Here is a 26,994-nt window from a genome sequence, read left to right on the forward strand (position 1 = left end):
ATGTAATTTACCAGGAGAAATATCAATATATATTGAAAGAAGAGATCTGTTTCAGACACCCAGACAGAGTGTATAAAAAATACTGTAGTTCATGTAAACTTCCTGTGTGTCCTAAGTGTAAAAACCACCAACAACACGAAATACACGACATAAGAACAGCGTATAAAACAAACCGTGAACAACACAAAGACATCATTCGAAAGATCAGATGTGAAAATCTCTATAATAGTCGTGTTCTCCTGAAAATTATCAAAACAAATTTAGAAAATGAACAAACCAATATTTTCAACCTTAAAAATATTAAACTAAAGATGTCAACAAAAGCCAAGGGATTAAAGGACCTCATTGACATAGTAATGTTTGATGTCAAAGTCAAAATTGTAAAAGTTAATCGTGAATTACAAAAACGGAAGCGAACCCTTGCCAGCATACAAATTTATGAACACAGATATGAACAATCAGCTAATAGAATGGTAAAATTCCTCTTTTTTCTTAAAACCACATTTGTTCCTAAGATTAAAGAAGATCTATTTATCACAAAAACCGCCTTGCTCTCCCTGACTATGAATATCAACATAATCAAAAATATAAACAAAGAGGATGTGATAAAGTTACTGAGTAAAATCCAAATCACAGAGAGAAGGAAAAGACAAGTAAGAGATGAAGATCTGCTGGTACTGATGTCTACACCTGTGTTACGGAAAATGGTTAAACTGAAAATGTCTGGTGATGTAATACACATTTCACTGCTTACTTCAGAACTGTTCTGGATCAGACTTAGGCAAAAATATTTACTGTGTTAATTTTGGTGAATATAGGAGGGAACACTCTGCAACAGCTTACAAGTGAAGCTAATTATAACTGGTATAATATATGTGGAGCACACACAGTGAACAATAAAGGTGAATTGATTTATAAAGGCACTAGTAACAGTATTATCAAACTTTCTACAGATAACAGAACCCAGTCAACATTGATAAAAGGAACTGACCCATGGGAGCCAGTGTGTGTGTATTCCTCTCCCGCCAACGGCGATCTACTGGTCGGGATGCTTAGTTATGTTGACAAGACATGCAAAGTAAACCGTTACAATAGTACAGGACAACACATACAGACAATACAACATGACGGCAAGGGTCAACAACTGTACAGGGTACCTAGATATATCCTAGAAAATCCTAATAGAGACATCATTGCGTCTGACTATAACCAGGTAGTTGTAACAGATGATGGAGGAAAACATCGCTTCTCGTACACAGGATCTCCATCAGAATCACGGCTACAACCTAATGGAATCTGCACAGACGCTCTGTTACATATTCTACACAGTGTGTGATGGATCCACCCACACAGTACATATCATTAATAAAGACGGCCGCTTTCTGTTACGGATACAGACACTAGAACAAGGCATCATTAGACCATACAGCTTATGTTATGATAACGAAACGCAAACCCTCTGGGTTGGATCATGGGAAGACAACGCATTGTGTGCATATAGATATTTAAAATGAACAGGGCTGTTAGACAAGTAATTATTGTTCATTGTTTACATAAAAGTACCTATCCTTAATTACCTCATGTAATCTTTCTCAAAGAAAAACATTATTTTTCAGAGACTGTTTAACCAGATTTATTGCTGTTTTATATATAGTTTTAATGTATTAAACAATTGTACATTTTGAGCTTATTCATTGGAAAAGGGTAAAAGTGACTGAACAAAGGTTAAAAGATGAAAAAAATGTACCTGAGTTCATTTTTCATATATACATATATGCATGTGCATTTATATTGATTCATACATTTCTTTTGATTGCAGGAACTGGGGTAGCAGACTATTCCCTATAAATTCAATTCAAGGAGAATCTATTTGAAAATATAACATACTTTGCAGAAATTGTCCATATAGCAATCCAGATGTGAACACTGAAAAAATCTAAAAACATTAATTACTATTTTTAATCTTTTTTTTTTAAATGCCATACCCTCACCAGGTCATTTTTTTAAATGTCAAAAAAAAGTATTATCAATTTTGTATGTATATAAATTAACCTCAGTGTTTAAATGATACTAAACTCTTGAGAATAACATAGAAAATGATCCGATTAGGGTTTTATTGACCCACACTTTTAAGTGTCTTATTGAATGGTGCTACATTTCTAAATTGTAAATTCATCATCAAAATCCTGTTTTCATCTCTGTTTAAAAATCATTTTTGGAGTTTTATCGTAGAAGAATGCACAAAAATTATTAGAAATTTATTCAGTTTGCTGTCTTCTGAGATTTCCGATATATACACCTTCATAAAGCAGAAAAACGATTACGGGGGGAAGCTAACAATTTTACAACCAAAATAATATTAGTTTAGATAGATCCGTCATTTCTTTTAATATGCAGTTGCTTGTTTATTTTTTTCTACGTACAGAATAATTTTGTACTTTATCAAATTTGTGATGTATGTATCCAGTCCTTTATATTTATACACTGTGTGTCTATCAAGTATCCAGTTTGTTACTTGGGTCCTTTCTTGATAACAGGGAGTTGTATTGAAATTTTAACCTTTTGTGTATTTTTTAAATATAATTATATTGATTGAAGGAAAAATATCAAAAGATTTTGTCATAAAAAACAATCACAGACAAAAAAAGCATCCTTTGCATTCCTTTTTTTCTTTGCCATTTCAAGGGTTTCATCTCCCAGATGTTTTTCAACCTCTCGGATGCTTTGTTTCTATTGTCAGCATTCATAGTTTATTCCATGAAGACCTGGTTTTCCGATTGTTGCTTTGATTATGTATGGTTTAGCTCAGTTGTTATATAGTCGGAATTGATGTCTGTGAATATTAAAACATTTTAAAGGCCCTAATGTTACAGATATATACGTCGCCGAGTGCATAATTGTATATCCCTATTTGTACTTCGTATTTAAGATACTTAAAGACAAAAAAACTAAGTTGCTTAATCCACAGCATGTTACATGTATGTCAGCCATTTGATTTTATCTTCTGCCTCATTATTAGTATTTTAATGGCTTTTTCGTAAATCAATTATCAATAAAATGTTAATTTGGAACAAGAATGAATTTGTTTTCATGCAGAGTTTAAAGTTTAGAGTTTTCCGGAAACTGCTTTTTCATCCACACTATTGTTTTAACTTAGATTCTGTATTTTATGTACCAAGTTATATTGTCTGATGCATTTTCACATGGTGATGTCGGAAAACAAGATTATAAATAATACTTGATATTAGGTAGATTGTAAATCTAGACACTTCAAGTAAAGTTAGCAAATATGCATTTCATTGCATTCCGGTCCTCTGGACTGCTCTTTACATATAAGTTTAAATGTCCGTGTATGAGGATTGAGGTGGGAGAAGCTATTCATAATGAAAAGTTTTCTAAACATTAAAAGGATTGTTAATCAGAATGTTCTTTCCCTTTATAAAATACGAGATACTTGAAATATTTACTTCCATAAAGTAAATGTTTAAAGCATATATGCTTTTCATAACTAATACATATTTTGCTTATCATTTACTATCGAAAAAGAAAAACGACAGGTACATTTTTGAAAAACGAATTTTACTTACCGCATAAAACACGTACTCTACACAGTTCGTGTTTTATATTCTTAAAGTGAAACACATTTTCGTATAAAGGTGATGCATGTGTCTGGTGTCATTTATATTTCATGCAGTTTTCATTTACCTAAGGAATTGATAAAATGTTCAAGGGTATTGTAACAGTTTTTGATTTTCAATTTTCACCCGACTACAAGTTTTTAAATATTCTTGACTATCATCTATATGACTGCCGTCACGAGAAAAGGGCCCTTAAGGTCAAATTTTCACAAATTGACTTTTTGGTAAATTTTGATAGCCGCACTCTTTCTGGATGTAAATATACATAAATTTTGAAAATATCTCACTTTTTCGGTATTTTATGAGCATTTTAGTGAGGCACTCTAAAGATAACTTTGACGTTGCTCACTGAAAACGTAATGACGTCGCCTGCGTCTTAATCAATTTTCAAAAAAATCTTAAAATTACGTTATTTGAATAAACTTAATCGTTTTGAGAATAAAAAAACTTGTGAAAGTATTCTATTTTTTTTTCTTCCGTGCGACTATTGTGTAACTATTTCTAAGGGATTTCGTATGTTATTACTATTTTCATGCTAAATTAAGAGCAAATCTAGTAATTTCGTAAAGGAGGGGGGTCTAGACAGGATCTAGGAACGGTTTATAACAAAATCAATAGGGAAATAAAATTTTTTGAAATCCATACGATTTTTTATATAAGTAATCTTATTCAATTTATGAAATATATTAAGCACTTGTAACACTTAAAGGTGAAAAGAAATATATATATATAGAGAGAGAGAATCCCATGCAGGAGGACACCGCGTGCTAAACGGGACACCCCTCGCAATGCAAAAATCACATCGATCCCGATATTTATATAAAAAAAAATCTTATGAGACAGCAATCACTCACAAACACACGCGCACGTCTCTTTATTCCCTATAACTGTTACGATATAAAAACTGTTTCACTTGAACACAGCATTTGTATTTTTCTTACAAGGACCGCTACTATGATCTAAAAAAGTGGTTTATGTACCGTTGTATAATTTAATCAAAGAGATGGTCTCCTTTTTTTGTTCTTTTCTCTTTTTATTATATGTACACTAAACGGTGTTTTACTTTTCTGTGCGAAATAACAGTTCCATTTAAATTTTGACGAAATCTATTTGAAACTGATTGAATACTAGACTGTATATTTTTACACAATAACGACAGGCCCTTAGGGAGCCATTTCAATTTGGGGGGGGGGGGGGGGCTATAATTTTTTCAGTTGTGGGTACTTTCAACCATGCACCAAATTTTCCTTCACAAGCAACGCAATTTTTTAAGGCCACGAACGGTCATCTATTCATTTTCCTTGATGACAATAGCTAATTAACTTGATACCTTATAAGCTTTTCACATTTCGATGCGATTGTCTTATCCAATAATGAACTAATACATCCAACATACGTTAATGCTTTTTGTGTGAGGCGATGCTGTTAATTTAGTAATAACGTACCTTTATAGTTTGACTCTTTTTTCACTGAAAATATTTAGGCAAACAATCTTTCCTTAGTTATTACCTCAGAACATACCAAACATATTTAAATCATAAAAAACCCATTTTACTCGTACCTTCGCCTGTCCCCAAACAACTGGTTTAAAAAAGAGGGGAAGGGGAGGGTTCAGTCAGAAAAAAAAATAATAAAAAAAAAAAACTACTCAACCAAAAAAGGGGATGTTGAAACTCGAATCCAACTCCGCCGTTGGGGAGTTGGAGAGGGGTGGGGGTGGTGGGGATAGGTTCAGTCTTCTGTCAGTATCAAATTTTCTTAATCAAACATAATACACTGCCTTATTCTTTTGCCATATAGTGTACGAATTTGACTTAGCTGCAGATCTGTAGCTCTCCGACATAATATATTGATAGACCGGGGAAGTGCCACCCATTCAAAAAAACTGTATATTTCTTGCGCACAAAAAAAGTGCGCTCGGTTCTTGATTTATTTCTCCATGTTTTTAAATTGTTATCTCAAAAAATTACTAACCGTATGTTCCGAATATATTCTTTCACTTTTTTTCACAACCAAACATTCCCCATAATTGTTGTTAATAGTCCTCCTGGTTCTGATATTGTTATCATCGAACATTTCGCCTATTTAAACAGCCATTTTGGTTTCAAAGATAATTCAGTCCAATATGCTTCGTTCAGATGTCAACTACAAGAATACTTGACAGAGGAAAAAGAGATTATTTGAAATCTTCCTTTTTTGCAATTGAGGTAAAAATTTGGAAGAATTAATCAAGAAATGAGCGCACTTTTTTGTGCACAATGCACAGTTTTTTGAATGGGTGGCATTGTAGCTCTCCGGACTATCAATATATTATTTAGGAGAGCTACAAATTTGCAGCTAGAATTTGACTATGCTGCAACAAAAAGAGTGTATGTGTGTGTGGAGGTTCGGGGGGGGGGGGGGGGGGGCATCAATCAACCAAACTTGTAAGAGATTTATTATGAACCAACGCTCCAATCCACATTTCTAGAAGATATGTTTTTGCATAGAGCAGATTAATATTTATTTGAGTTATGCAAGTTTTTGAAGAGTGTTTCGGTTATTAAGAAGCCTCATCAGGGGTCACGGACATAAATCATGGTGTTATTTTTAGGTGAGACCGGGTTATCTCGTCACCTATATTCTTGTGTTTGCTGTAAGCTATTATTGGTTGAGAATTAAATAAAGTTTTGTATTTTGGATTTCTAAGAACGGTGTTCCAATATTTCAGAATTCGTTTTTTATCTTTCACTTTTTTTATCAATAAGCAGCGGTTGTGTCAACATCCATCTTCTTAACCCAATAACACTCACCTTTTGCAAAATAATTTATGTGGCGGCCGCCAGATATATTCGAACGTGGCACCAAGGGGCTTCCGTATAATCCGGTCTTTTTATTCGGAGATTCTTTTTGGCGGGTCTTCTTAACCCTCCCTCCTTTTTACACACATTTTAAATTCGACAGTTCACCGAAGGCTGGCTATCGGGGTACATCTGTATGATTAACTATGGGTGAAAATTAAAAAGGCTAAATACGTTTTAAATTATAGTATATACTTTTCGAAAAAAAAGTAGCGCCTATAATTAAGAGCGGTAATTACTATATGTGCATAGATCTCTCGCTCGCTCTTCTCTCTCTCTCTCTCTCTCTCTCTGAAAAAAAAATATCCATGTATATCGAATATTCCTTTTAATATTAAGACTTCTTAACATGAATTCAAATTTAAGCATTTGTAAATTGCTAAGAAAACAAATATGCAGCATCTTTAATTTAGTCATGTATATACATCGTTTTAATCGCTGTTCCAGTGCTAGCAATGTGCATGTCCAATACCCCGTATATCAACATTAAGTTAAAAACTTGCAATTGAACAAAATTATGAATAAATTTATTTACTAAACTGTAATAATATCATATACCTATTAAAAAAATGTCCGGATCAACTTTCAAATTTTTGTTACGCTTTGAAATTCAATTTTATTTCTTGTTTACAAAATGCAGTCAACAAAATTTCCTTCCGTGTTTACAATACCGCGACTTTGACGTCGTTTTCTGAGCATTGTGACGTCAAAAGATAAGGGCCCTTTTCTCATGACGGCAGTCATATAATTTATACGCATGTCTTTTGCATACATATCGAAGCGGTTTGATGATCGAGACTCATTTTCATTATTTACTTTATTTATTTCCCGGGCGACAATTGATGGCTAATATTACCTACCTTAAGTCTTTTTCAACTACCTGGAGTGGCAATATCAATGAAAAAAAATCAAAATTATTTCTAAAAGGCATTTTTCTCAAGATGTGCAAAAATCGTACTTTGATGTCGTTATATTTTCAAAATTTGGACAGGTCTTAAATATTCAAAATAAGTAATGAAAAAAAAATGTTGAAGATCTGTCCTCTTGTTCATTTGGGTTCTGCCTTTTTGGTGACAAAACTAAAAAGTACAATAAAAGGATAACAGGCATGCTTAGAAGATATTGGTAGCCAGTTGGTACCTTGTGCATCGGTCAAGCTGGACTCTTCGTTGATTTGGAGGCAACTTCAGAAGGTAGGTGGTTCCAGTTGATCTAGTATAAATTATTCTAGACTAAGGGAAGATAAGATTATCTCAATTATCAAAACACCACCACACAAAATGCAGTATATTTACTCAGAAAATGTAAACTGCTGTTTTCATCAATCTGTAACATAAATATTATTTATCATTTATTTGCGATTTTTATTTCATTTTAGATAAATTGCATTGAACATGTTGAAATATTTTTAAAAAATTTTATATGAAGTAGCAAAATAAAGTAGGTAATTGTAGCAAAAGGTATATATATTGTACTGGACATACGTTTTCAGAACAGAACATACATTTCTCTACTTAGAACATTTATAAGCTAAAATTATAAGAAATGTCTTTATGCAATAATGGCCATTCCCCCTACCCCGCAGATCAAACTTTTACAAAATATATATTGATGTTTTTTTTTTCAAAAGTGGGATATCTGTAGACTTCAAAGCACAGAATGATTCTCATAAGCCAGGAAGCCATATGTTTGATATGACATCAAGAAATTGATGTTAGTTTAAAATGTCCATGATTTCTACAAACATATGTGTTTTGCGTTAATAATTTGATCAGAAGTCAGCAAGTACAGATGTACTCAAGCTCATGCAGCACAGTTAAGGTTACAAAAATGTGCGGAGCTTCATTTGTACGGGAAAAATTGACCATGACATCATATACGTCATACAACATATCTTTAAAATTCCACAAAATGAGTTGATTTGTTAATTTGACCAGTACGAAATCATCAAACTACATAAAAACTTACTACAGCGTGCTGTTTTGTTGTAAGTTAAATCCTATAAAGCAAGTTATAAACAAGTCATTGATCGCAATACACTCGTTAATATGACGTCATTTTTAAAAGGTGACGAAGTTTTTATGCAGTGAAAGACAGATCAAGTAATATTTTCTCAACAAAATATTGATTCTCGAATTAAATAAAATATTATTTACAGATATTCTTTGGGCCAATAACTTTAATATAATGTCTTCTTCACTTTTTTATTAATATATTTTCTGTACATTACGCATTAAAATGACACTGACCTATATTGGTATGCAAAACATCGGAGGGTAATGTGGGGGTTTTAATAAATCGATCTTGTGCAAGGGCATACACTCTATGGATTATAGTAATATTTTATAATTCAACTATAGAACTATTAATGTATCTGTGTATCTGAAAGTCCTGCGAAATGATGAAATCTTAAAAACAATTTAAATATAGCATTCCGTTATTCAAATATATTTTAACAATGAAATTGCACAGTTTAGATAGGATCGCAGCACTTTTTAGAAACTACATTTAAGAAATAAGGTATCATTTTTAAACATCTATCGGGGTGTAAATACGGGTCGGTCACGAGATTAAATTCCATAAAGCCCTTCGGGCTTTATGGTGAATTTAATCTCGTACCGACCCGTATTTATAGCCCGATAGATGTTTAAAAATGATACCTTATTACTTATATATACATTTGTGACTAATTCATACTTTATATTTGCCTAATTGTGACTTTTAACGTGTGAAATGCATTGTTTTTCAAACCCAACGGCATGTATGTAATTCACTGAACGCGTGTCGACCCTTTATGACGTCACTAAGAAATTACGTCAAACGATTATCCATACGCACATCTATGACCTTTTGACCCCATACCTGTATTTATACAGTTATAGATACGCATTCCTTTCAGTAGTGTTATATAAAGGAAAACATTTGCAAATGTAAATATTGCCTTTTGAAAATATCTATAAACTGGACTTGGAAATTTATTTTGGTCATGCCCCTGCACTAGTGATATTAATATGAAACATCAATACTCGAAGTAAAAGTGCTAAAATCATGTTACTGCCGCATCACATTACTAGTCTAAATATAAAATATAATTGTCCTCGATATGTAGTTATTAATAATAATTACAATTATCCAATATAAATAATGTACTAAAAATAATCGCCATCCCGACTATGAATACATTAAATTATATTTTCTAAACTAAAAATATAGTCGATATTTCCATTGCGCACCTTAACTGTACTGCGCAATATTCTAATATAATGGGCAGAATGTTAATAGCAATGACATATGCAAATATTGTTCTTGAGCAAACCTGCGCTCTGGGTATTTTATAGTAGAAAATTATGCAAATTTTGTATATTTTTCGTCTTTTAGAAGATTAATACTAAAACTAAATAGTTGTGACTTTGAAGACAAAAAGAATCATTGCCAATTACTTTCTGTGAGGCTATACTTATTTTTGTTAATTAAGATTTCTCATACAAAATAGCACATGTCAATAAATTAATTAAAATAATTTTTTGAATTAAATTTACAGCTACCTGTATTTAATGTTTTTATCATTTTGCAAATTGTTATTACATAGTTTTATGATAATTCTAGTTTTTACATTTCTACAGATAATACAAATGTCTACAGTGATAAAGGGAACAAATCCATGGGCTCCACGGTGTGTCTATTCCTCTATCCTTAATGGAGATCTACTGGGAGGAATGTTCATTTATGTTGTAGAGTCAGGTAAGATAAAGGTAAACCGTTACGATAACACAAGACAACACGTACAGACAAAACAACCAACCAACGAGGGTCAACAACTGTACAGAACACCTGGATACATCAGGGAGAACGGCAATAGGGATGTTATTGTCTCATAATTAGACCAAGTAGTAGTGACAGATCGTGGAGGAATACATCGCTTCTCCTACACAGGACCTCCAGCACAATTTTGCACACGGAATCTGATCCGATCACAAACATAGTACCAATCATTGATATTAATGGTTAATTTCTGTCACAGATTCTGATACAAGAGCAGGGAGTTAAATGACCACTTAGCCTAAGTTACGACAACAACACTCATCTCCTTTGGGTTGGTTTATGGGACTACAACACATTGTGTGTATATCAATGCAATAAAAGAAAAAAGCTCTGAGGCAGGTAACTGTACCTCATTGATAAAATATTTCATCTATATAGTTCTATATAATAAATTGTTTTTCATCTATCTATGGAAAATGTAACTAATTAGATTATCGTTGACCATGTTTATTGTTGTTAGGTAATAACTCCCCATGCATTCAACAATGGTACATTAGTTCTTTAATGGGGACCATTTTTATATTCAACTCAAAACAATGTAATACAATGAACAGATATTGATTTCTAGTCTCTATTGCAATATTTTCATTTATTATCTATAATAGTTTGCTAAACCCTTTAAACTTAATTCCTGTAAACTGTAAAAATTGAGGTATTTCTATCTTTGACGTACACGTCTTTTGATTATTTCAGAAAATTAAGATGCAGAATTGTTTATAAACAGTTAGTTAATATTCCGTTTCGTTAAAAATATCTTCAGGGCGTTAATGGAAAGATAAATCTTGTTGTTTGACGTATATAACTATACAAGTATAAAAATTTGAATGTTTAATTATCTGTTCAAATCAGAATTAGATAGTATGACATTATACTTTTTAGCTCACCTGAGCTGAAAGCTCAAGTGAGTTTTTCTGATCACATTTTGTCCGGCGTCCGTCTGTCTGTGCGTCTGTCCTTCTGTCTGTCTGTCTGTCTAGCTGTCCGTCTGTCCGTCTGTCTGTAAACTTTTCACATTTTCGACTTCTTCTCAAGAACCACTGGGCCAATTTCAACCAAACTTGCCACAAAGTATCCTTGGGTGAAAGGAATTCAAGTTTGTTCAAATGAAGGGCCACGCCCTCATTCAAGTGGAGATAATTGGGAATTAATGAAAATTTGGTAGCATATTTTAAAAATCTTTTTTTCAAGAACCACAGTGCCAGAAAAGATGAAACTTATGGGGAAACATCCTCAGGTAGTGTAGATTCAAATTTGTTCAAATCATGACCCCCGGGGGTAGGGCGGGGCCAAAATGGCCGACCAAAGTTTTACATAGAAATATATAAGAACATTCTTTAAAAATCTTCTTCTCAAGATTGACAAAGCCATAATTCATCATGTTTATTCGGAAGCATGCTCAGGTAGAGTAGATTCAAGTCGTTCAAATCATGACCCCTGGGGGTAGGGTGGGGCTAAAATGGCCGACCAAAGTTTTACATAGAAATATATAGGAAAATTCTTTTAAAATCTTCTTCTCAAGAATGTCAAAGCCATAATTCATCATATTTATATGGAACCATGTTCAGGTAGTGTAGATTCAATTTTTTTTTAAATCATGACCCCCGGGAGTAGGGCGGGGCCAAAATGGCCGACCAAAGTTTTACATAGAAATATATAGGAAAATTCTTTAAAAATCTTCTTCTCAAGAATGACAACGCCATAATTCATCATATTTACATGGAAGCATGCACAGGTAGTGTAGATTCAAATTTGTTCAAATCATGACCCCCAGGGGTAGGGCGGGTCCAAAATGGCCAACCAAAGTTTTACAAAGAAATATATAGGAAAATTCTTTAAAAATCTTCTTCTCAAGAATGTTAAGACCATAATTCATCATATTTATATGGAAGCATGTTGAGGTAGTGTAGATTCAAATTTGTTCAAATCATGACCCCCGGGAGTAGGGCGGGGCCAAAATGGCCAACCAAAAATTTACATAGAAATATATTGGAGAATTCTTTAAAGATCTTCTCCACGAGAGTGACAAAGCCATAATTCATCATATTTATATGGAAGCATGCACAGGTTGTGCAAATTCAAATTTTTTCAAATCATGACCCCCAGGGGTAGGGCGGGACCAAAATGGCCGACCAAAGTTTTACATAGAAATATATAGGAAAATTCTTTAAAAATCTTTTTCGCAAGAATGACAAAGCCATAATTCATCATATTTATATGGAAGCATGCTCAAGTAGTGTAGATTCAAATTTGTTCAAATCATGACCCTCAGGGGTAGGGCGGAGCCAAAATGGCCGACCAAAGTTTTTAAAGATATATCTTGGAAAAATCTTGAAAAATCATCTTATAAAAAATAGCAAATCCATGTTTGGTCATTGGTCTACTTTTGGATTTAAACTTTATAATAAAAAGCCATTTTCTACTTTTTACTACCCGTAGTGCTCAGGTGAGAAAAATCTTTAAACATCATCTTATAAAAAATAGCAAATCCATGATTGGTCATTGGTCTACTTTTGTATTTAAACTTTATAATAAAAAGCCATTTTCTACTTTTTCCTACCCGTAGTGCTCAGGTGAGCGATGTGGCCCATGGGCTTCTTGTTTTCATAAATTTCTCATACTTTTATTTTTGTTGATATTTCTAATTAAGATATCATTTTCTTTACACCATGATTAGAAAAAATATTAATTTCTGAAAAAAGTAAGCAACGCTTCATACTTCAAACTATTTTCCATTTGAAGATTAAGCTATTATTATTAATGTGAATCAATGTATGGATTTGAAAAAAAAAATCGATGAACTTTAGAGCAGATGGATAATTAACATTAAGTTCCATATCCCGTGTTGACCAGTTTGATAGCAATGTCAAATGCTGAAATTTTTACCTTTATTTTCAGGAAATGGATACAAAAAGCAATGGGAAAGTATATTATTTTTTAAGATTAACAAAGAAAAATATTGAATAAAGGTCATTTTGATCCCCCTTGCAGGTGTCTTATTCAATTACAGAAGTATAAACCGACAATCATAACAGAAAGGAGTATATGTCTTTGGATTAAACAATGTTCTATTTGAATATATTCGATCATATTTTTACACAACCAGTTTCTGTTGTATGTATCCAATTTGTTATGGATATGTCTAATTAGGTATATACCCAATTAGTGATATAAGAATCCCATTTGTTATGTACGTATATATCCAGCTTGTTATTTATGTATACATTCATTTATTTTTTTATTCGGTTTGTAAATTACGAATCTTGTTTGTTTTGTACGTATCCAATCTTATTACTTACATATCCAGTTCGTAAGTTATTCATTTAACTAAAGATTACTGGTTTGGCATGCATTGTTCAAATACTCTCAGTTGGCAAAAAGTGCTGTTACATGTACAACCTGGAATGACTGTCACAGCCACGATGAGTGCTCTGCAAAGTGTTGGCGAGATCCTGTCATGATTTCATTTGAATATACAGGTGACTCTCGATCTCTCGAAGTTCAAGGGACCGCGAGAAAAGTTCGAGAGATCGAAGGGTTCGAGAGATGGAAATTAAATAAAATCCGGAATTTTCAGTTCCGATCATCAAAGTTCTACTTTTACAGATACCGGAAGTATATGTAAATAATGTCATTGCACATTTTCAATCGTATTTTACAGGTAATTTACTTGATATCAACAGCAATGGTAAGTTGTATTTGGAATAAATAAAACGATTTCCTAAAGATTTATTATTTATTTGTTCCTATTTCATGATTACATGAAACCCGAATATAGGTTGTAAGTTTGGCTATTCCGCGGCTTGATCTGATGATCGGGTCCTTCACCAGTGTTCACCAGATTTTTTTTAATCGGTATTCTGTCCTTGAGAAAAGAATTTCTTGTGTAATATTTCCCATATTGGGATTATGTAGACTCTATATAATCATAATGAAAGTTCATATTCTATGGGAACTTACTGAAACGAACATCTATAAATTAATTAAAAAAAAAATATCGTCTCAGTTTCAATTCAAAATAAGTTGTGAATTTGTTTCTAATTTACCCTGTGAATAATAACCAATTAATGATAACAACACACGGACAACCCACAGGTGTAGTGTCATCTATGTAAACACCCAATTAACACCTCCATGCCAGCCGAAGGCCTTCACGGTTTCTAGGTAAGTCCAGACTGCATCCATTTTACGCTTGATTGGCATGTATACACGCGCAATCAAAACATCGAGAGATAGAGAGTAAAATTCAATGGAATATGTGTAACGGGACCCAGGTTTTGGTTCGAGAGATAGAGAACTTTGAGAGATAGAAGTTCGAGAGATCAGGAGTAAATTTGCTTAATTATATAGGGGAAAAAAACGGGATCGAAGGTTCACTTCGAGAGATCGAAAACTTCGAGAGATCGGAGTTCGAGCCATCGAGAGTCACCTGTATTTATAATGTTATTTGGGTGCAAGAAACGTTAATAATTATCGTAAAATTATTATGATCCTATAATTTAATTTTAGTTGCAACACGTCATTTGGTTGGGTAAAAGATTTAATCCATTTTGTATGACATAACTTGCCTACGCCTCGATTAGTTACGTCGAAAACATATTACTCCGCTTGAAGAAACTTTCTTTTTAAAAAAAAAAACGCTTCATTTGAAGCGTTTTTTCGTTTTGCCTCACTGTGTATATTGAAATTAAGTTATTTGGAATGAAGTTTTTTAGCTTATTTTATACCTTTAACATAATTTGGGGCAGTTTACGCTTTTTTATAGACATAAAAAAACGAGGCCCTGTGTCAATCAACATGTAAGATGTATAAAATTTTAGAAACGATTTTCTCAGAAACATTGGAATTTCATTTTTTTTTTAAATCTCATTTCAAACGTAAATCTTTAATTATATTACACCTGCATAAAAAGGGGAAAAATTAATTTATTTAATAATGCATGCTAAAAGTGACTTTAAGACCTCATACATGTAGGCCGGATGTACATACATCTGAATTTAAAAATGTACGCGAGACGGTAGATGCCATGTAAAAATGATATTTTATAGAAAGCCGCCACATGAAATAAATGATGGTCACCAAAAAGTTATCTGACGGCCGCAAAATAATTTTCTTGTGGTGGTCAGTTAATATTAAATGATTGGTGGTTGTCATAAAATTTTCTGGCTGCAGCCAGATAATATACTTACTATAGATCCAGCTGATCATTTGGTGGGCGCCAGATAACTTATCTGACTTCCGTAAAACCAGAAACTGTTGCAAAAAGGATTGTTATCATAATGTTTGAAAAATAATTCTCATAAAGGTAGCATTTATGTTGTGTTTCTGTACCAATCATCGAATACGTTAACTTTACTAAGTTCGAATACAGGTTGAAAATTAGACCAGTATATAGCCGGTTCTCTGATTTGATTATAAACATTTTAATGACAATTTTTTTCAATAATTCAATTATGATCTTTTACAGATTAAATCATTTCTGTGTATATATTCTCCATTCTTAGCCTTTATACATTTAAGTTTTAAAAGATCTAGAATAAACGAGTTATGTTCGAAAAATTCGTGAACTTCTGTCATATCTTCTTTATTTGACGTCATATGTTATTCAAATTTGGTATAATATTTTAATTATAAATCCAAATGGTTCCCATCACTTTTTTTTTCAAATATCTCTATTAATTTAATACTTATTTGGCTTTTAAAAATGCAAAAATCGGATCGCGGAGCAGGTCGCAATACAAACAATACACTTAATAATGTATGTAAACACATTCTCTGTGAAATAGAAAAACAACCTAGAAATGCCAATTGAGAACTGTTACATCGATTTGTATTTCAATTTATGGCTAAGAATTTTGCTTTGTTGAAAAGAAATCATCCTGAGAAGTCCTTATTAAAAACTACAAGAACGATTACGTGTAAGAAAGTACCAAAACGTTAGATAACGATGCCATTCACGCCTCCACGCTCCGCCCACCGATGGCAACGAAAGTCACTTGGTTGCAGACTCCGACAACCTAACGTAAACAGCATGGATTCGATTTACAGAATCGCATGGAAAAAAGTTCAATGTGCTTGTTTACTCACAAGTTTGTCGAAAGTCATATAAGTTTAATTGAGGTTTCAAGCACAATTTTTTTTTTTTTTTTTTTTTAGTTTTATATACATTTATTTCCAATAACATACAACATATTTTGAGGTAAAACTTCCTCAGAAGCCCTCGGTTAATACCTCACCTGGGGTGCCAGGAGCTCCCTGGATCGGTATATTTTTTCAATTTTCAATTTACAAAAGTTTACAATAGAGAAGAACTAATATTTCATTTTCAGAAAAAGACATAAATATTTCAGTAAAAAAAAATTTCATATTTAATAGATATATAGATAAAATATCAATTTAATTACAACGTATATAGAAAAATAAAGATTATAATTCGTCTGCTAACTTTTTCAAAAGATAGTAGTTAGATTTAACACTTTTTGTACTCTTTGCTATTACATAATACTGATACAAACACGATTTCAAAAAAAGTTAACATTGCATTTGCATTTACTATTTCGTTTTGCAACCTACATTTCATTTTGTATTTATATATTTTGTATCCCACAATTGATATGACATTATTAAAATTCAATGTTTTGTTATTGAACTCATCATAAAATCCTACAACAAAATGTTTCCAGGATAGATTTAAATTCAATATTTGAGATATTTTTCCCATACTCCTTTTGAGTCCGTACATTCAAAAATTAAGTGTTTAATATATTCTACTTGTCCGCAAGATGTACAATTTTTTGCCACTTCTTTATTCCATTTACTAATATGATAATTACAATTCAGTTGGTTGTGTAAAAGTTTAAAATTGAATTCTGCTATCTGTTTATCAAAAATATTTAATATCTTAGCTGTATAGATATCTTTCCATTGACCATTTATTATATTGAATCTTTTGACCATTTAGCTTCCATTATTGGTTTTTGTTTCTTTTCAGAAAGTAAAATTTTATAATAAAATCCCGATTTTTCAAATTTTGGGTTTATACTTTTCCCTTGAAAATAAAAATACGGGTTTTGTGTATTAGTGTTCTTTACATTACAAAAATCTATATGTAGTTTTTTAATCGCTTTTTTCATGATAAGATATTCACACAAGTAATTACTCTTTGATTCAATGATTTCTTTTACTTCCATAACATTTTTCATACCTTCTGTTGTAAACATATCTTTTACATATAAAATACCACTTTTTGCCCATTTTTTTAAGTATAATGGTTTGTTATTTTGTGTAATGAAACTGATAACATTTTTCTTCTAATTATTTTTATTAATATTTGCTTTAAAAACTCTTCACTGCTTACTAACAGGTCTGATTCTGTGGTATTTGTATTGCAATTAGAGTATATTGGATACCCCTGGATCTGAATTTTAAACAAAAATGAAATTTACAGTGTTTTTCTTCAATTTGTTATAAACTCAAGCATTTGTGACATTTTAATAGGCCAATATAAATTAAATGAATACTTTATGAACATGTTTTCCTCACAAAAGTTAACAATAGTGATTTCTGTTCATCTGTATTCATCATCTTTATTTTCTGTAGGATTATGCAAGGTAATCTATGCTGAAAATGAAATGGATATGCTCAAACTTTTCACCTTCATACAATACATTTTCTCAATATATAACAATATTTTGCTTGACTGGCATTTTACAGAGTATCCTAAAGATGATTTAAACAGAAAACAAATTTGGTTAAAAATTCCAGATGTTTTACTATTAAACTTGCAGGGTTTTTGTCATGTTTAGAATATTACTGAAGATTTTGTGAAAGACTGTTTTATGATCAAAACATTCAGTTTACTATATCTATTCTAAAACTAAAGGTGAAGCAGAGACTTAAAGGATAAAGGAATATATTCACATATATTTTTTGATTGAGGCCTGTTTTTTCCAAAAATACTAAAGTCGAGCAACAATATTTACAATGTATTACAGAACAAATACATCACAAGTTTACAGGATACCTTTACCTTATAATTCTTTATCATTAACAAACTTGCTTTGTAAACTGTTCACATACTTTTTTCTTATAATTATATGTTGTATGTTCTGCATTCAGTGAGATATAAAAATAATTTTTTTTCTCAAAATAATTTTTTCCTACCTACCTACCCTATTTTTTTAGGTCGGGGACAGGAAACAAGAGTTTTTTTTTCTTTTGGCCTTTTAATAATAAATACAGCTTGCAGTTGAAGGTAACATTGAATATATTCTCCCTTAAAAACCATGGTCAACCTCAGCTGCGCGCTAAGTTGACCATGGTTTTTCTTTGGGAGAAAATTTTCAATGTTACCCTCAAGTACATGCTGTATTTAAAAACAATATCACAGATGGTAAATACAAAATAAGCAATGTTAAGAAACAATATGTGCAGAAGAAATAAAGATAGGCCAAGTTCAAGATATGGGTATACAGAAAAGTTTAATGGTATTGTGCATTTCTAATATCAGTAAAAATATATTTGTTTATGTCAAAGTATTTTTTCCTTCTATCAAGTTCTCCTAGGCAGTGACACACATGTTAAGGGCTGGGAGTTGGAACATTTCTTTTGTCATTGTAATGTATCATTATGTCACTTAAAAAATCATTTTACATTATCGGTATCATATATACATGCATCAGGATTAAACAATGACAATGTGATATTCATCACATTTATGAACTAATATACACTGTATTCGGAATATTGTCGATACAATAATATTACATAAATAAACATGTATTATGCTATTACTTAGAATTCCTGAGTTAAATGCTTCTCCTGTTGTCAACAACAGAATCACAGTCACTTATCTTTTAAAACAGCATACACATAAAGTCAACAGAGGCATATAATCATTGATACACCATTGATGCTACATCCATTAATCCAAAATTGTGCCTCAGCTTAGCATCATCAGTATTACCTTTTTTTCAATGTTCTGATGTCAAAAAATATACATATACGAGGGACGTTCAATAAATAATGTCACCGGGGCTCGGAAAGAAGCAAAAGACGCTTTATAATGATTTAGTCTTCATGATTTTACTTATTAATCTCTTTTGATTAAAATAGATGTCGTTTAAGTTTTCATTTAATTTCTGATTGTATTTAAAACACATTTTTAAGCATGACCCTTAGTATACTGGAAAACAGCAGATCCAATGATTTCCTGGACTTGTTTTTTTTTCTTTCTGAAAGGTGGTTTTTCAAGTTTGGAAATAGAAACAAGTCAAAAGGTAAAAGATCTACCGAATATTGTTAAAATGAAAAATATTAACTTTCTTTTAATCCCGAAAACCCCTTTAATCTTCAGGGGTGCAGGGTTTGGACGCTGTCATGAAGAAATTTAATGTAGCGGATTCCTGATTCTAGGTCCTTCCTCTAATAAACCTTTCGATTTTTTTTTGCAAAAAGATTGCTTTCTAGACTCTTCCAAAAATTAAACTGTCTCTCCGAATACGAAATTGAACAACAGTACCACTAATATTTAAGAATATTGCATATAAATCTGTCTTTGTGTTCTTGCATACCTTTGCTCTTGTCAGACCATTGCTGTTTTTATCAAGTAAATCTTATGGTTAATTTTGTATTGAGTGTTTTAAGCAATAGATTCATGTTCCATTATCTGTTTGAATATGAACCAAAATTGGATAACTACAGTTACTGATATTTGAAACTTATTGTAAAGACATTCATACACACTGTCGTTTTCACTCATTTTTCAAAATATAGGGTGATCTTTGAGTACTAAGCTTTTTTACCGTCAAACGTTTCTTAAAAACATTGTAAACTACTCACGATATGATGTATATCAAATTTGCTGTGTCTTAAAGTCAGTCATACATCATCAGATATTATTTGTTGAAATTGGGCAAATAGTACATAAGTTGTTATAATTTTTGTTGGCTAGGACGGTATCCATTTTGATGCCCATTATATAATTTTTTATCATTGAAATCCACTTGTTTATTTGTCTATAAAACAGGCATTGGTTGATGTAAATGTCACATATTTCAGTGAAAATTTCTTTTGGATTTTTAACACGTTTAAGAGCAGCTTTAATGAAGCTTTTATTTTCACTCTAGTTTACTGATTCTTTACCATTCATTTATAATGCCATGTATCGAATAGCCCTTGTTTCCCAGCTTCTCACGATGAAACTATGTGATGAAAAGTGGTCACATAAACTGTTATCAATTCAATAAAGATTCAATAATGAGAGAAAGTCTAGCTTAATGTCATATGACTTCTTTGTTGTATGTCATCGAGCTAATGACATTATTTATTGAATGTCCCTCGTATAACACAAATAAATTTACCAAAATTTAAAAAGGTGCTTTCTACTTCAAATATTACTCCAAGTGCTGATTTTCTTGGGTTTTTAACAGCATAAAAATATTAATGTCAAGAATAAGTGGCATGTCTCTTTCTCCATTATCATTTGTAAATTACCTAACTAACTGAAGATGTAGCCTGCTGAAATTTACAGGGACATTCTCTTATCTCACTCGGGTGAAGATTTTTTTTGTTTCCTTTTGTGCTTCATTATTGATCCTGAATTCATGCGATATTTCATTATATTTAAGTAATACATTTGACTCGGAATTTTTTGAATGATTTTTTTAAAAAAAAAAATTGAAATAATCTATCCTGATTTTTCTTCTTCACCAAATTAAAGTAAGTATCAATAATGTATATAACAAAAATAACAATTCATGTGTCATTTTACTCATTTTTATAGTTCACATGTATAGTGATATCTTCACTTTTATAATATACCGGCTTTATAATTAAGTTGTTTCATAACAAATACTTTTCTGAACATAATATAATAATATCAGTAAACTGACAACTCACCTTGATAATACCTAAGTAGCCTGCCTTTCTTGATGACTGTTACCTATCTAATTGCTGTATACAGTCAGTATGTCATGAGATCGACCCACAAATGCTACAATATTAAGATTCCAAAAGCTATACACTGCACTTATACATACAATCACAAAAAAAAAATTTGAAATCAAAACATGAAAATTAGGCAGAATATATTTTTGCAGCATTCTCTTTTTCGAGAATCTATATTCAGTTCACCAGGATCAGCTCTGAACAGTCCACTTTAAGTCTATGTATAGTCCGAGTACATAACTGCCTAAGTTCAAAGTATATAAAACTTAATCACCATATTGTACGTAATTTTAAATAATTCAAATATTGCTCGCGTTTATTTCCACTTACATTATCACTACCTTGACATAAATATATTTATAAGACCTATTTTTTTAAAGGACAGTACTAGTCAATACCAAATCTCCACATGCTTGTTATCTAGACAACTAATGATAAGAAAGGAAAAAAATAATAAAACACAACTTTACTTTTACACTGGGCAATTCCCATTTCTAATAAATATTTCTTGACATTTCTTTTAAAAGCAAACTTATTTTCAGTATTTTTAACCGGTTTAATTTCTGCTGGTAACATTTCCCAATCTTTGATTCCATTAAAATAAAAAAGAGTCAGATTGATTATGCTTAATGAATTGTACAACAAAATCTGATTTTGATGCTGATCTAGTATTATAACAAGTAAAATTTGACCGAAGTAAAAAATATTCCTTAAGATAAGAAGGGGATTTTCCTAGAAAAATTTTAAAAACATGGTTGAGTCTAAGCTGAGAGACTCTATCTTGAATATTTGGTAAATTTAATTGTTCAAGTATTTTTTATAATTCACAGATGACTGTGGACCTAAATTTAAAATAAATCGAACCATAATGTTTTGACAAATTTGTAACTTTTTCTTAAAAGCTTTACAAAGCCTTGCATACCAAGCACTACAGGCGTAATCAATATGACATTGCATTAATGTTTGCTGAGCACATAGTCATTTTACAAAAAGTATCTAAAAAACGGGCTTGTCGGTACAGAAATCGCAATCTCTTATTTACTTTCTGAACAATCGATTCAACAATGCATTCACCACCTAAACATTTATCAATCGAAACCCGAAGAGCTTTAACATTTTCTTTACAATCAATATGTAGTCATAACATTCAACCTCAATTTTTTCAACATTAAGACTCTTTGAATGAAAAAGTAAAAAAAATGTTTTTATCAAACGTGTGTTTGTATCATAAGTTCTGAATTTTGGGGATATGAACCGAAAAATCTAACACAAACACAATTCAGCGTACATCATGAGGCTACTCAAGCTAACAATACCTCTAGTGTTTTTAGCGTGCGTGTAGATCGGAGAAATACCTTAGGAAAAGAGGAAATCAAATATGGAGGTATATATAATCGATTTTTAAAAACAATTTTGTATACCAACTTAAACAAAAAAGATTTTGACAAAGCAATATCCATAACCCTTCGAGATATTTCTAGTTTAAATTGGTTCAAATACATAAACATTTTCTTATTTATGACTTTCTATGGAAATTTGATTTATTTTGATTTATTGTCTCATAAATTGCATGTTGTTTGACTTATTTTTGACGATGTTGTCATTTACTTGTATAATTACTTTTGTTCAACGCTAGATTTGATAAAAATAATAAAACTTTGAATTATTTTAAATATTTGTAAAATACAATATTTAATACATGTAGGTCATCATCTTTATTTTCTTTTTATGTCCGTTAACAGTCTAAATAGTATTTTCGATGACTGGTACTCATGCACAAAATAGTGCATTTACAAATATCCAAAATATTTCAGCGTTTTTTTTTTATATTTAGTAAATCTGGCCATAATATAACCTACACGATTTTTCTAGACAGCTAACAGAGTTTTACTGACGAAAAGTAAATTGAGTTTATTTCTGTAGAGAGGGTTCTCATGTTCATGTAGATGTAATTGGATATCTTGTGTTATTCAGAAGTAAACCTTTTTGACAACTATGATACTCCAGAAAACAGTTACAAGACAGCGTATGATAAAAAAAATTATATAAAGAAAAAGAAATCAGTATCTAAATTTCCAAAGAATTCAATTTGGAAGCATCCCGTTTTTAACTATTTTGATTTTCTTCTATTTCTTTTAGGAGATAGTGTTTTTAGAGACTTAAATCTTCTAAATCATGGGTTCAGGATCAAGCGTACAGTGTACGATACGGCAATGTTCTCAAGATCAGGGAGACAAAAAATTAAACTGTAACACTTGTAAACATGACCTGTGTCTTATGTGTAAAGAGAGACACGTAACAAACTTTCTTACTAGACATCATAAATCAGTATTGTATAAAGCCTTGACTAAACAGTATAAAGTCCGGCAATGTTCTCAATGTCAGAGAGACACGGAATACTATTGTAACACGTGTAAACATGACCTGTGTCTACAGTGTAAAGAAAGACACGTTATTGAATTAGATACCATTTACCATAATGTTGTGATTTACCGAGAGAAATATGACATTAAAAAATTCGAACCCCGTGTGAGACATGCAGACAGAATGTATAAACAATACTGTTATTCATGTAAATGTCCTTTCTGTTCCAAGTCTGATAAACATGCACAACACAAAATACTGGACATGAGAACAGCGTATGAAACAAACCGTAAACATCTCAGAGTCATCATGCAGAGGATTAGAAGTAAGGCTCTCTTTAATAACCGTTTTCTCCTGGCAGACATCAAAACTGATTTAAAAACAGCTCAAACAAAGATCTTCAATCATCACTTAAAAATGATAAAAAAAAGCCCAGAGACTAAAGGGCTTCATTGACACGTTGATGTGTAATGTTCAAGTCAGATTGCACAATTTCAGGATTCACAAATTACAAAATAAGAGAAAACTGCACAAAAATCTCGTCAGCATAGAAAACTTTGAACATAAATATGAACAATCAGAGAAGAGAGTGATAAGTTTCATCTTATTTTGTAAAATCATCTTAAAGTTTGTCCCAAAAATAAAGGACCGTCTTAATCTTACACAGCACGTCTTTCTCTATTTGACTGATGCAATAAGATTGGAGAAAGTGGTTGAGTTTTTGAGTGAAATCCAAATCATAGAGAGAGGACAGAGACAAGTTAGAAAGGAAGATCTGCTGGAATTGATGTCTTCACCTGTGTTACAAAGAAAAATTGAACTGAAAACTAAGGGTACGGTAATACACATTTCTTGTCTTAACTCTGACCGGTTCTGGATCAGTAATATGCTCAACAACTATAATACTGATATGATATTGACAAACACAGAAGGGGAGGCTCTACATCGTCTGATATGCAAAATTTCCACAGATAGGTGGAATTCTATGGATGGAGCACACACAGTGAACAATAAAGGTGAATTAATTCATATAGACAATAGCAAAAACATTTACAGACTTTCAACAGATAACAAAACAAGATCCCTATTGATAATAGGAACAGATTTCAGGGAATGGGAGCCACGGTGTGTTTATTATTCCGCCTTCAAAGGGGAACTACTGGTCGGCCTGTTAAATGCTGAAAAGGCAGGCAAGGTAAACCGTTACAGTAGCACAAACCAACACATACAGACAATACAACACGACTACACAGGTCAGGGACTATATAGTAATCCTCATTACATCACAGAGAACCGCAATGGAAATGTTATTGTGTCTGATAGTTTTCGTGGTGTAGTGGTGACAGATCGTAAAGGAAGACATCGCTTCACCTACACAGGACCACCATCAGGGTCACGCCTGTAATAGTGTTAGATTTGTATAATAAAGTTATAGAACTTACCAGAATATTTATTTTAACTTTTATTTAACTTATTAAAAACTTAGATCCACTCCTTAGTTCTCCCTTACCTGTATTACCTGTACATATTTGTATATATACCCCAGGGCATTGATCAGGTATTTTGGCAGTGATCTTTGTGATTTTGGTTTTTATTGGTTATTGATTTAAAAGGTGGGATTCGATTGGTTTTCTTGGTTGGTCTGGATTTTTCCCGCTTTGTTATGACCATTCTTTGTTCTGTGGGTTGATCAGACCAGACCTTTATTTAGACCTATATACATAGACTTGAGACTGAAGATTTTCCTTCTCTGGTAAGTTACTAATATTTTCTTATTTTAAATGTTCATCCTATAGAATGCAAAAGCTATTTCCATTTGCACTCATTACTAAATTGAATGATTTTGAGAGAAAGTTATTTTATGATGCATATTTATTATTGGTTACAAGATCAATATGAAGTATTTTCTAGAAGTAATTTGATGTTAATCAGATTATGTGTTTTTATGATGATCAAAGATATTTTTGATTATATTGTTCAAAGTGAGCAACTGGTATATTTTTAATAGATTATATTTTTTAAAATATTGTATTAAATTACAGATCACCATTCATACTGACATTTGTAATCCATACAATTAATTTATTGGGAAAGCCTGTTCCCACAGAATGGTGAGATTTATATGTTTTATCTTGGATATCTTTTTATGATTATTTTGGGAGAAGTATGTAAAGATTTATATATTCAAGAGTTATCTCCCTTTGATGATAATTGTGTAAACTTAGGATGATAATCTATTATCTTCATGTTACATGTAAAGTAATGATTGAACATTATGTGTGTGATATTTACATCTTATTTATTGTTGTTTTATGATATTTACAGGGCTATATTAAAATTGATGTAATACGCCATGTCACTCCACTGTGAATAAATATAAAGAACCCTGACAGGAGTTGTCGATTATTTCCATACCCCTGTTACATTTGGCGCCCACGTTGGGACACAGTGGCCTTGAGTGACCGAGGATACATCAGGAGCAGACTGGAGACAAGTGTATGGTGTGTGTGGTGCCCTTGCCGATCCATGGAGATCATCAGACTGCGACCCATGAACTGACTTCAGTGGTGACTGCATGTGTTTAACACCCAAGTTACAAACTTTGATCCGCGCCTAACAAGTGACATTCCGTAGGATCATCAGTGACACCGGTGTTGTGCATTTTGACAGTGTGAGACTGCATGCAATTATCTATCTGTGATATTTATCTTTACCAGCTGGTGAGTTACATGCATGTTTAAAAAAAAACTGTAGATATTAGAACTTGGTGCACCATTTAGAGTTAAATTTTGTGTATACCGGTATATTTTTTCCTATGTAAAGTTTCAATTATTTATTATTAATCAGTGGTGTAAATATTTTTTGAAAAGGCCTCAATTTAGTTAGCTAGCAATATTTTTATAGACCAGTGTTAATTATTGTCTGTCTGAGTCCGTCATAACTGGGTTTATTATTTTTACCGTGCACATATTGGTATTATTAGAACTTTAAAATGTAAGAAGTACTGCAGTGAGAGTGACTCAGTGAGAGCCTGGTAAGTTGTGTAATTAACAGTGCACATATTTCCTTCATTCCATTCCCAGTATTGGTTAGTATTTAACTGCTATCTCTTTAAACTGACATTTTACAGACGAGACAGTAGGACTACAATAGTTGAATTTACAAGTTTACATTGGTTGTGTTCAAGTTGGTTGATTTGAGTTTGTCGTGTTATTTTGTGAGGTCATAGTTGCTTCAGTGTTATCAGTGGTTTTTGAGTTGTTTGGTAGTTAATCCCAAAACCCCCTATATTACCCCAAATCCCATTTGTAGCTATTATTTACATTTAGATTAGAGTTAGTATTATTTCATACGTATCAATTTAGATCGGGTTCGGTTTCATCTCC

The 26,994-nt window shown here is 31.9% G+C and overlaps 2 protein-coding genes across 2 annotated transcripts; both read left to right on the forward strand.

The window, feature by feature from the left end:
* Nucleotides 1-311: 311 nt before the first annotated feature.
* On the forward strand, nucleotides 312-1,336 carry LOC134252737 (uncharacterized). Its single transcript, XM_062735241.1, has 2 exons — nucleotides 312-726; nucleotides 819-1,336. The coding sequence occupies exons 1-2, from the start codon at nucleotides 312-314 to the stop codon at nucleotides 1,334-1,336; spliced, it is 933 nt and encodes a 310-aa protein (XP_062591225.1).
* An 8,774-nt stretch (nucleotides 1,337-10,110) lies between these two features.
* On the forward strand, nucleotides 10,111-25,013 carry LOC134252738 (uncharacterized). The gene is made up of 3 exons (XM_062735242.1): nucleotides 10,111-10,219; nucleotides 23,219-23,270; nucleotides 24,107-25,013. The coding sequence occupies exons 1-3, from the start codon at nucleotides 10,111-10,113 to the stop codon at nucleotides 25,011-25,013; spliced, it is 1,068 nt and encodes a 355-aa protein (XP_062591226.1).
* The last annotated feature ends 1,981 nt before the right edge of the window (nucleotides 25,014-26,994 follow it).

This window comes from Saccostrea cucullata, unplaced genomic scaffold (genome assembly GCF_032062105.1).
Source record: "Saccostrea cucullata isolate Sc308-1 unplaced genomic scaffold, CSIRO_AGI_Scuc_v1 ctg3062, whole genome shotgun sequence".
Classification (NCBI taxonomy): domain Eukaryota; kingdom Metazoa; phylum Mollusca; class Bivalvia; order Ostreida; family Ostreidae; genus Saccostrea; species Saccostrea cuccullata.